Source organism: Xiphias gladius, chromosome 14, assembly GCF_016859285.1.
Source record: "Xiphias gladius isolate SHS-SW01 ecotype Sanya breed wild chromosome 14, ASM1685928v1, whole genome shotgun sequence".
Taxonomy (NCBI): Eukaryota; Metazoa; Chordata; class Actinopteri; order Istiophoriformes; family Xiphiidae; genus Xiphias; species Xiphias gladius.
Window position 1 is genome coordinate 23,422,795 of NC_053413.1, and position 12,337 is coordinate 23,435,131.

The window sequence follows — 12,337 nt, forward strand, 5'->3', positions numbered from 1 at the left end:
GTTATTAGAGTCTAAATTATTAGACCTAAACCTAATATATATGTTTTTTTACCCACTGTATTGTACTTTGGAGTTCAACTGTTCACTTTATATACAACCAACATAAGAATTCAGATGAAGATATTGATGAAGTTGCAGATTCTAGTATGAATATCCCATTGAAATGCTCACTGCATCACTGTTTGATGATTGATATCAACTGAAATATCAACTCCAGCTCCCATCGGCTGAATCTCAAATGGACACACTCATTAATAATCTTTATGCACTCAAAATTCAATAACTGCACACTGTACTTTAGTATGGATGGGGTGAATCATCTGATGAATTGTGCAGTGAGACACACTCATGGTTAGGTGGTAAAGCAAAGCGATGTTGATCTCCAGATGGCTTTAAAAAAAAAGACATATAGAGGCAATAAGAGACAATCTTGGCCAGATGTGGCCTACTGACCCTCGACACAGTTGGTGGAAAAGAAACAGATGTTGCGGGTCTCCAGAGGATTGTCGTGCGTGAACTCTGGGGAGCGAGTCTGGGGCTCTGATTCTCCCGTCAGAGAGGAGTTGTCCACCTTCACAGGGAGAGGGAGAGAAGGAGGAGAGAACAGTGTTATCCACTGAGACCGGGGGGTCAGAAACAGGAGAGAGCGAGGAGGTGAGACTGACAGGCTGGAAATGAAAGAGGCAGCACTCGACAGCAACAAGTGCAGTGATGAAACACTCTTGTCACGTCAAAACCTTGTTCTGGTCTTGGTGATTTTTTCCATGTTCCTCTGTAGGTGAGGAAATTTATGCCACGATGGTCTGTGGTCTTGTTTCACTCCTTAAAAACCCAGGATAAACTAAAAAGCCAAAAAGGCGACATTTTGGACAAATGTTCAACCTACATCAACAGTAAGCATATGGAGAGGAAGAGACAGAACAGAAATCTCAGAGGAAGACCGAGATTTACTGCGTGACAAACTACCGCTAACTTGTGAATATGGAAATAATTCTGCTTTAACAATTTAACTTAAGTTTTTCATTTAAACCCCAAACCAAAAGCAGACAACTATTAACTAATACACACTAACTAATAATCAAGATACCAGAAAATAACCTGATTGTTTAAATACGGATCAACTGCAAAAGAGAAAGTATATACATGTGTAAATACCCAATGACAAGTGCAGTATTTGTTCTATTCAGTGTTTTTAGCCGCACTAGTAGCAAGGCCCAGGGGGAAGGGGAATAGGTTGCCATGAAATTTGGTACAGATATTAAAGGTTCCCTGACTTTTCATCCAGCGCCACCAGGAGGTCAAGGTTTTCAATTATCCAGTGAAATATCTCCAATTCCATGAGGCACAAAAATTTGGACAGACATTCATCTTCCAATGAATCCAAATGACTTTGGTGATCCCCTGACTTTTTTTTTGTGGGGCCACCGGCAGACACTTGTGGTTTTCAGCATTATGTCTTGACAGCCATTGGATGAATTACCGTGAAATTTGCCACAAACATTCATGTCCACCCTCAAAATGATTTGTAATAACTTTGGTGTTCCCCTGATGTTTCATCAGGCCAAATTTTCAAATTTAATACTAAATATACTAAATAAACCAAATACTTTGGTTTATGACCAAATACCTGTAAAACTGATGGCACTCCCATCAGCCTCGGCCATACTTTGTTTTAGTGATAATTAGCAAATGCTAACTTATGATGATGAACAAAGCAATTGATAAAGAAAGAAAGAAAAAGAAAGAAAGAAAGACAGAAAAAGAGAGAAAGAAAAAGTAAATTGGAAGGACCAAAGTTAGCAGAGCTACCGAAATCCCACTGAGACCTCCATGCTCCCCAGGGCTGAGCCCAGCACCCCTCCTCTACCTTGCATCCGCTGGAGGAGATCACTCGAAGGTCAGCTGGGATGCGGTCTCCCCCTTTGATCTCCACCAGATCTCCCTGCACCACAAGCTCAGCATTGATGTGCATCTTCTCCCCCTCCCGGATCACCATGGCTTGCTGGCATGGTGAAAAAAGAAGCAAGAGACGAGAAGGGAGAGAGAGAGGGTAAGGAGGAGAGAGAGAGAGAGAGAGTTTGGGAACAGAAAGAGGGTTTAGTCAGAGGTAGAGGGAAGACAGGGATAATAAATAAAAAAGAGGAGCCAGAGGATGTAGAGGTATGTGAAAGGCAGAGATAGAGAGAGGAAAAGGAAGAAGAGAAAGAAAAGACAGGTAGGGAAGAGGAGGCACAAGGAGAGAGTGAACAGAGCCTAAATAGATTAAAGAATTAGGCAATCGAAGTGCTAGAGGTGGATAACGCAAGGGGAGTTTTTATGCAAACATACTCACAATCCGAAGTTGGCTCAAACATTTATTCTTCCTTTGTGCAAGCTTATTAGTTTTCCACTCAAGTGAGTGTGTAAGCCCTACTTGAGGGATGGCTTATTGATTCTGAAAGCTCTGCAACTACGCTAAACACCAAATGCATCAACTTACCTGAGGCACCATTTTCTTGAAAGAGTCCATGATTCTGGAGCTCTTGGCCTCTTGGAAGTAGGAGAAACATCCAGTGATGATCACCACGGCTGCCAGCACCACACCCAGATACAGCTGAAATGGGGGGAGAGCCGAGCATGTTTAAGCAAAGGAAATGGGGATTTACAAGCTTCAAACCGGTTTTGAAACAGCAACACCTTAAATGTGGAGTGCAAGGGAAGAGTTAAGAGCAAAAATAACTGGGGAAGCGCTCAGTCTTAGTGGGAGATTTAGAAGGAAAGAGCCGAGTTCTTGTGTACCATTCCTGTCATCTTGGTAGGTTCATTTAATGTTAGTCCAAGTGAACATCTGTCTCCCAAGCCCCACAAAAAACAAGAACTGAGACTTTGATCTGCGGGGCCACCGAGAGACACTTGAGAACAGCAGTCTGAGTTTGCAGACTCATGGTTATGTGAAAGCAAAAAGCATCTACTCTGGTGTGTGTTAATTTGTGGCGACTGCTTTCAGTTATAAGAGTGAAAACACTGTCATGGCCTCAGCTCTCACTGATGCAGACAAGAAAGTGAGGCACTTTTAATGAGAGCATCTGCCAGAGTGTGTGTCCTGGACACCTGGTAAATGAAATTCCTCAATCCTGAAAAGTTTGCTTTTTGAAAGGTATCACTCTCATTTGACAGCAACAACAGCATGTTTTGCTATTTTACACTTGAATTACTTTTTTTTCTTTTTTACCAGAGCAGTGCAAAATCTTCTGAACCAGGAAATACGTTTCTATCATCAGAAATTGTCAGTGTTTTCAACATTTGCCTCCATTTCAGTGTTTTGTTTCCTGCTCCCCTCTTTGTCTCCACATGGTTTTTTTTTTTTTTTTTTTACTGATTTAAGTCACAGCTATTTTGCCACCCTTCGCTTCGGGAGATACTTGTTCTTGTTCACCAGTTGTACAAAATTATACAAGCAACATCTGTCCAGGCAGGTGTCTACTTTAAACCTACTAAAGTTTAATGGATTGAAACAATAAACGCTTCATCTCCAGATTACCAACTGGAATTTTAAACTGGCAGTACATTGTGCCATTTCAGCAGTTTAGGGATGCTCAAACGTTTTCTCAAACCAAGGAAGCGAAAGTCTTTCAGCTCAGTGAGTACACCGAAATAATGAAAATCAAGTTGAATTAAGACAACAACGATGTGTAAAGGCCTGTTAGGGTAGATTTTCATGCTAAATAACTGCTTGTACATTATGCAAAGGCTCAAAGTGCCAGAGCTGCAGGCAGTCGGAGCTTTGAAGTAGCTCACCAGAGCATCCAGCTGTACATACTCAGCACTGAATGTAGAGATTAAATCATGGGGAGATTAAAGCTATCACGTGTGTGCATGTGCGTGTGTCTATCTGCTTGTATGTTACTGCGTATTATGCAAGGGTTTAATGCTGACTGGGGTTTGGAGAGCACTGAATGATGATTGCATAATGACTCAGCTCCATAAAGTGCAGTATGGCTGACTGCTTAGCTCCATTTGCTCGGCGGTTGGTCTAAGTATTTATCCATTCAAATGCCAGAGCCGAGACCAGTGTCAGCGGTTGTTTTGACATCACACCCTCTGGGGGGGGGGGGGGGTACACTTCTGCGTCAGTGTGTACCTGGAAATCTGTGTTCTTAAATGTGTTTTAATGCTATTTTGATGCCCCTAAGTTTTCCCTCCTTTTCCTCTTCCCTCTTCTTTCTCTGATCTACTTCCTTTAGTGAATGTTGGCCATGTGTTGGTTCTTGTGTCCGAATTGTGTTGCCACTCGGTTTTGGACATTCGGAAAGGAGATTTAGACCTGAAGACGCCATCATGGTTACGTGGAGGTCGTATGAAAGATTTTCACACTACTGGTCTCTATAGGTTATGACTAGATCTAGGATTTGGTTTAAGTTAGGGCATGCGTACGTGTAGTAAGTGTTTGTAAAATGTGTAAGTGTAACAATATAATAATATTATTATTCTTGATTGATTTATTATTATTGAAAGAGATGATATTTTTTTTTTTATATATATTTTTTTTTATTCTGTTGTGTCCAATTTGATTGATGATTGTTTATTAAACACAGATGAGTGAGTTGTTTTATATTGTCACTTAGAAGATGTATCGCTCTTAGAAGAAATTCTTAAACAGCCCATGCCAATATTACACAGGCTGCATTATACACCCTAATGGAGCGGCAAGTTGGGCTTAAATTCGCCTCAACATATTGAAGGTATATAACAAGAATTTAAATTTTGGATTTCTAAAGATGCTCATTCAGTGGAAGATTGGCATACACTGTTACATGAGAATTTCCTCAGTCATGATATGACGTGAAACTGACTATGGCTGACTTCAGTAACTTAAATCGGCAACTTGATTCAGAACCTCAATAACAAGATGGGAAAAGAGGGATTTGTTCTACACGTGATGGTTTGAGTTTTATCAGATGTGATGCAGGAAAATTGTATGAGATTTTTACATAAAATAACCAAATTATAATGTAAATATTGATTTTGGATATCAACCAAATATAGAAGGGTAATGGAAATCCCCAAATCAACACATTTTTTTTTTACCAGTGCTGAAAGATGATTTAGTGTCAAGATTAGAAGAAGAATTTGGTTTGGGTGAATGTCTGCATACTGTATGTGCAGTATCTGTGTCGGAACAATGTGTTTAAATCGTGTATCTGTAAATATAAACCCTCATCTCGGTGGATGGAAAAATACAGAAGATGCAGACAGGTGAAACCGTAAATCTATGTGTTTGTGTCTGTACCCCTTTATACATGTCTAATGTACCTTTTTAATCAGTGTAACTGTCTTTGCATACTTGCATATCTTCCTGTGTCTGATCAATATGTAAGGTGCATGCCTGTGCATACGCATTGCATTTTATTTATTTTTTTTACAAGCAGTTTCTCTCACGTTGTCATTGGGCGGCTCGTCCTCCAGGGCCACTTGGATGCTGTAGGCCAGGAAGCAGAGGATGGCACCGGTCCAGAGCAGGATGGAGAAGCCGCCGAAAAGCTGACGGCAGAACTTGACCCACTCCGGCGTGGTGGGGGGAGGAGTCAGGGTGTTAGGACCGTCCCTGGCCAGAATCTCCACTGCTCTGGCGTTGGTCAGGCCCTGGGGGAAGAGCAGTTTTTAGGAATGAATGACTTTCAGTCTGTGCGGGGAATCTTATTACAACACAATGGCCCCATTTTCACTGTGGCTTAAAAAGCAATTTTACTGCTACAGCTGCAGAACATCAAGTATTCCTGCCTGGCTTATTTAACACCACATGTATAACAAACTGGGTGAGTCTTCTCATCTAAACTGCTCAGCCATAAAACTATTGGATTTAGCTGTATTGAACATTTTTTCCCCAATTTTATGCCTAATAGTATCAAGGTCTAATTTACTGAAGATTTGTGTATATACCAGAAATACCAAGGTGCTTGACATTTTTTATAGAGCTTGTGCTATTTCTTGAGCACACCAGTTTCTATTTTCTAAATGCTAATATTAAAAAGATAAAATCAGTTTCATTACACCTGCAGTGTCAGGCTAAAGGTAAGCAGCAAACGTGGTCAAAGCATGACGACTTTTATGATGTATTTGAATGTGCCTGTAGATGTGATTGTAGGAGTTGCTGCATCAAAGTGCGTGTGTTTGTGTTTGTGTGTGATTCAGGGATTAAAGATGAAGAGGGGCTCAAGGTGAGCTGGATGTTGCTTTCCTGTACAGGTGAGCAGAGATTACATCTCTATAGGGGATATTCCTTCTGCTCTTTCTTGTGTGTTTGTGTGAAAGTGTGCACGTGTAAATGATAGTGTTTGCGTGTGCCCGTGTGTGTGCCCGTGTGTGTGCCCGTGTGTGCGTGCCCGTGTGTGCGTGCCCGTGTTTGTCCTTACCCGTGTGAGCTCCACTCCATAGCGTCTTCCCAAATCATCCAGAGATATTTTGTGGTCATCCTGCAGGGATAAAATGATCTTTCTTTTTTAATATGTGCTTCAGTGGAACAGAAACGGAAAACAGAATAACGGCCATTTTAACTGGCCAGTAAAATAACTGCAAAGGTAATTTGTCTTTGACGTATCACGAATGGGCAGCTTTACTTACTAATCTACAGCAAGACATTCACCGCTCTGTTATGTGAACTGGAACAGTATGGCTGTAGCTGTAAAGGGAAGTGCAATAAGTGACCACAGTAATGGTCAAATAGATCACGAGGGCTTAGCACTGATGCATTACACCCCTCCATCTTAAGTCAAAAACACTTTATTCTCTCCAGCTAAGATGGATTTCCGGGACTTTAAATATACAATTCATTCCTCATGACAGATCGAAGAGGTCAAAGAGTCATGTCCACTCCCCCTGCATCTCCATTTAGTGCTGAAACTAGGCGAGCAAATCTACTTCTCCAGTAGTAAAAAAGTGACCCATTAAAACTGTTTGCTTGATGTTGCAAACAGAAAAAAATCCACCCTAAAACCCTTTTAACACTGTTCAAAAGATTTTCTTCTTGTATGTTTTGTTTGGGGGGTTTATTTTGTTGTTCGGTGGTGTATTTTTTATTGACAATCCTGTGTATAACTGGTAGAAGGCCACGTAAAGATAGTGTTTTTAGATCTTAAGAGCGAGTTTGGCGCTAAAACACCACAAAACTGATGATGATGGTGTCAGCCCCACAGAACGAAGGGCTACTTCCTTCATTCGATGAGGGAAGGGGAAAATCCACCAATTTCAGTTTCACCAGCTGATTTGGCCAAAAACAACGACATGCCCCAGAGTTCACAAAACAGTTTGTTCGTTAAGCTTTGTTGATATGCCTCTACGCCCAATATTGCACAACCACTGTCTGGTGGTTGTTTAAAGGATTTCTGGGGAAAAAAACATAGGAAATCACCAAATGAGGAAGTATTTCATGGGGCAGACCAATCACTTAATCACAAAACTACTCCAAAATGTTGACAGTATCTTAGGAATTCTTCTCTTTAATCAGTCACAGGCGAACTTGATAACTGACAAGAGCTGCTTTATCGGAGATAGCGCGAGCAGCAAAACTTACCCCAGTTTTCACGGGCATTGCTTGGCTGCGATTTTGACAGCACCTCAAAGAGCTACAGCGCTGCACAAGACAAAAAAACTCTGCACTACACTGCTGGTGGCCCACAAATTATTCAGTATCTTTCCGAGCACAAAGAAGAGCAGCCAGAGGGTGGTAGAACAGATAGGAGAGGACAGGCTGGCTTAGAACTCATCTGCAGCTCACTACACTAAGCAGGTTGGATTGCCATCTTGTTTACGGGCCACTGTTTTCATTTATGGCCTTGTTAAGTAACGTGGTGTCTTTGGCATAACACTATTTGGGGATAGTTTGGGAGCAGCAGCGATGGAATCAATCACTGTGCAGAGTGAGTGTGGGTTGGAGCAGTGACAGCTTGTTTTTCTTACCAGTGACACCTCCTTCTTCAGCTCATCCAAGTCCCTGTCCTTCTTCTTCCTCTTCCCTCCATTCTCTGCACCAGACTGGGGGGGGAAAGGGAGAGATTACCATACATCAGGCCCGTGGGCTATCATCCGAAACGCCCACGGAAAAAAAATGTGGGAAAAGTAACATGCTTGTAACCGTGTTGTGCTTAGCCATTTTCTCTCATAGCCACATATTACAAGCATTATTGTGAGCACAATGGACTTTGTGTGGGCTGGTTCATTTCAATCTCCTGGCACTATTGGCAAACTATTCACTGACTACGGAGGAGAAAATATTTTTTCTCATCGTACGAGTTCCTCATTTGTACGAGAGAGTGTTTATGTCAGAAACAGTTGGAAGAGTGGTGCATCATGGAAATCATCTGCTGCTGTCAGTCTCTTCTTAGCAGCACGTGTGCATGTCAGTGAAGGAGGGTTATACAAAGAGAATGAGAGGAGAGTGAGCGAGTGACACAGTGAAAATGTAATCAAAAAGAGCCAAAGAGGGAGCACAGAGCTGCTGGAGTGCCTGAAATGTGTCTGGCATAGCAATTTCCCCCCGCTGTGTGCGAGGACAATTACCAGCCTGTCCTTCCATAAAGGTAAATGGAATCAGCCTGATAGAAGGAATAAAAACAAAATTACGTAATTACACAAATAAACAACAAGCCGGGAACAAAACCTATTGAGAAGCAAAGCCATCATTCTAAGATGTTACTGTCTTTGAAAAAAAAAACAACATAGCAGCACTCCGACGCTCCGGGACATCGCGGCCTGCAGACACGTTTAGAAAACTCAGTAGTTTTCCATGATGCACATCCACGCCATATGCTCTACATAAGTTACAGCAGGGACACGGAAACTGAGTCATGTTCTTTCACTCAGTTAGGACAGGAAGCCAGGGTCTTGGTACAATAAAAAACCATGGAGGTAATAAGATCAGTTCCTCTAAGTTGTTTTGAGAATTGAAGCAAACTTACCCCTCTGCCCATGCTGGACGTCCAGACGACGGCAGGTTATAATGTGAAGGACAGCGCTCAGGGGCCCTGTCACAGCTGAGACCTCCCGCCCCCACGTGTGGAAGACACTGGTGGCTTTTTTTGGGCCTGGCACCCCCACACCAAACATCCCACCTCCCCCCCCTCTTGTTGGTCCCTCCTGTCAGGGTAACCTGAGCCATACACCCCCCCCTCCAAACTTCACTCCTATCCCAGGGCTTCTCTGCACCCAGGCACCACCACCACACATATATCAACACACATATATCAACACAGAGAGGGGGTTTCAGTGTGTGTACCTGCACCTGCTCAATATATCCCCCACTCCCAACACATCACACACGAGGTCCCATGGAGAACAGCAGCCCATCAATCACTGCTGTCAACACAACAAATGAAACTTTGCGCTCTACATAACATACAGCATTTATAACAAACGTAATAATGGGGGACCGTTACTGGCCCTCGAGATTTATAATGAAAATGAGGCAGGGTGTTCAGCTGTTTGGATTCCGAGCACAGATTGAATCCTCAGGTCTGTTCTGCAAATAAATCCTATGCTAAATTGTTTAATCATTTATTAATTAATTTTCAAAGATGAACTATTAACATTTTTTTTTTTTTTTTTTAACGATTCTCTTCAGCTTGAATTCAGAGTGATTCATAGCCACTACAGCGCCGCAATTAGCTCAAAGTCCAACATATGTAGAACATAAGGCAGGTCATCACCACTGCACCCACACAACAGATGCAGCGAATGATCCCGTGTCAGATAAGGACCAAATGTGTTCTCACCAGTTTCCAGTTACTTTCAGAGTTGATTTTACGATTAGGCTCTTCCTACATTGCAATGCCTCTAATACTGTATGGGCTCTATACTTCAGTATTGGTATGAGCCCCTGTAGTGTGCCTACTAAAGGGTTTGTTTTTGTTTGTTTTTTTGCTTGCATGTTTTGTTGTCCTTACCACTAGAGTCTGGCACTATAAACATAATAAAGCTTCTTATTAAAGTGTCCTATTGCCCAGACATAAATGTAGAGATTCAAATTTTAGCTGTAGCATAAGCCAGAAAAATAATCAAACAGGTCATTTTAAATCCCAGTGGACCAACAGGCAACAGAAAGAGAAAGCTACTATTATTTGGCTAACACTCGTTTCTAACTTAAATGGAGATTTTTTTAAGTGGCGCATTGTGTTAATTCTTCTTTCGAAAGTCAAATTCATAACTGTAAGCAATAAAACACGCCCTTGCTAGATTCAATACACTCAGGGGTTTTGCTACAGCCTTATGTAGCTTAAGTAGCTTATGGTGGCTAATGTTGGCTAATTTTAGAAAACTCTCGACATTGTGTAAGTTTACAGACTTCATGACTATACTTGCGCTATTGCTACAATGCATTTCAACACAGATTTAGATATTTTTATAATATAAAATGAAAACAATCAACTGACTTATCATGTAAGAAAACGGAGGGAAATGCGGTGTCTTTATCTCGCAAGTCCCACTTGTGGCCACAGTGGCCGCTGTTCAGCAAACCTTACTGTTACATATTCGTAATTCGAAAAGGTCTGAAAGCAACAAATGGACCGAACCTGGAGTCCTCTCCTTTTTGTACAAACAAAACCTTAGCAACAGGATAACTCGAAGGAATAGTTAAACACTTGGGGAAATACGCCTATTTGCTGCAGTCGCCTACAGTTAGTTACAGAAGACTATCGATACCACTCGTGTCTTTAATTTTACAGTAAGAGTTGATGCCTCATTCACATCATGTTGGAGGGAAGGTCATGATGGGAAAGCTACGTTCAGCTTTATCTCTTCAAAGAATTTTATATTACTTAGCAAGCAAACATTATTGGCAACTATACAGGTGTGAAATTTCAATAAATTTTAGTGATGTTGAGTGACGGTTGTTTTATTGTAGAGTTGGAAGTGTGAGGGTTACAAATACTGTGCTTGTTCAGTTGCTTTTCTTTTAATAGTGGACTTTGATGGTACTTCCATAACCTTTTAGCACCAAGACAGATATATTGGAGCTTTCAAAAGAAAAGAAAACAAAAAACTCTCTCAGTCATAACTACAATGGCAGTCAATGCCAAGGCCAAATATTGACGAAAATGTCGAAAAATGCCCTGTCTTGCATTGTTAAGGAGAGTGATAAAGAATTCCTGGATCTGCACCAAGATGTAATGGGTCCTTCCCTGGCCCACGCCTCCACCAAATTCAGTGCAAATCGGTTCAGCACTTTTTTTGTAATACTCCTGACAAATAAGAAAACTAGAATGGCACTCAGTAGAGCGCATACCTCCGCCAAGGCCAGTGTCAAACAACATACACCAGAATTAAGAGAAATAAAAATTCAAATTCATAGTAAATGATGTGGATCTGCCCCAAAATTTAATGGGTTCTTCCCTTGGCCAGGCCCCATCTCTCCATCAAGTTTGGTGCAATTCTGTTCAGTACTTTTTGGGTACTCCTGCCGACAAATAAACCGACACGGGGAGAAAACATAGCATCCTTGGCAGAGATTATGTTGAAGTGAAGGCTATTTACAAGTGACAAAGTGGTGATTACGATATGTAACTCTGATATGACATGAATTATTATTAGCATTATGCCAGGAGGAAATGATCTTAGCCTAGTTTAGCGTAAAAGACTGGAAGATGAAGGAAACAACTCCCCTGGCTTTGTCCTGAATCTTCACTTGTTTTAAAAAAAAATGCCTTCCAGCGCCTCTAAGGATCATAAATTGACAATTACCTGATTTTTTAAAATTTGTACACCTGAAGAAATGTAAAAAGGATTTGGCAGCCACAAGATTCTGGGGAGTCACTGCACCCAGCTAATTGTCAAGATATAGTAACTATCTAATCTAAAACCACAAATTTAACTTTTTTGTATATCTGGTTGTCTACAAAATAGTGAGCAAGCAGCAATGCATGCCATCATCCCGTCAGCCAGTCATTCACGTACTGCAGCTTTATTTTCAGTTCCTCATCATTACTTTTTGGTAGGTAGGTAGGTAAGGGGCATGATGAGGCGAAACCATTTCACTTCTCAGATGCCATCTTGGAGCAGAGGAGTTTCCAAATTTAATTCCAAACCAAATTCCTTTTGTGTTTAAAAGGAAAAAACACCCGGTGGTCATTGTTCAGCATTTTAAGTCTCCAGATTACATCCTCTAAAATGTTCTTATTGTGTATGCAAACGTCTTCACATAGTTAATAAGACTAATGCTATTCCATAGACCAATAGACTGGCGACCTTTGAAGGGGGTACCCCGCCTCTTGCCCAATGTCAGCTGGGATTGGCTCCGGCCCATCCCCCCCGACCTTCAAAAGGGTAAGTTGTATAGCTAATGGATGGATATTCCATAATGAGTTTT

General features: G+C 41.5%; 1 protein-coding gene across 1 annotated transcript in view; it reads right to left on the reverse strand.

Annotated features, from left to right (window-relative positions):
* atp1a2a (ATPase Na+/K+ transporting subunit alpha 2a) overlaps window positions 1–8,945 on the reverse strand; it is a 34,310-nt gene extending 25,365 nt beyond the window's left edge. The window contains exons 1-7 of the mRNA XM_040143245.1: window positions 8,934–8,945; window positions 7,936–8,010; window positions 6,393–6,452; window positions 5,419–5,622; window positions 2,480–2,593; window positions 1,868–2,002; window positions 454–571 (exon numbers count right to left, since the gene is read on the reverse strand). Of these exons, the coding sequence (XP_039999179.1) occupies window positions 454–571; window positions 1,868–2,002; window positions 2,480–2,593; window positions 5,419–5,622; window positions 6,393–6,452; window positions 7,936–8,010; window positions 8,934–8,945 (718 nt within the window). The remainder of the gene's footprint in view (window positions 1–453; window positions 572–1,867; window positions 2,003–2,479; window positions 2,594–5,418; window positions 5,623–6,392; window positions 6,453–7,935; window positions 8,011–8,933) is intronic.
* Between the last annotated feature and the right edge of the window lie 3,392 nt (window positions 8,946–12,337).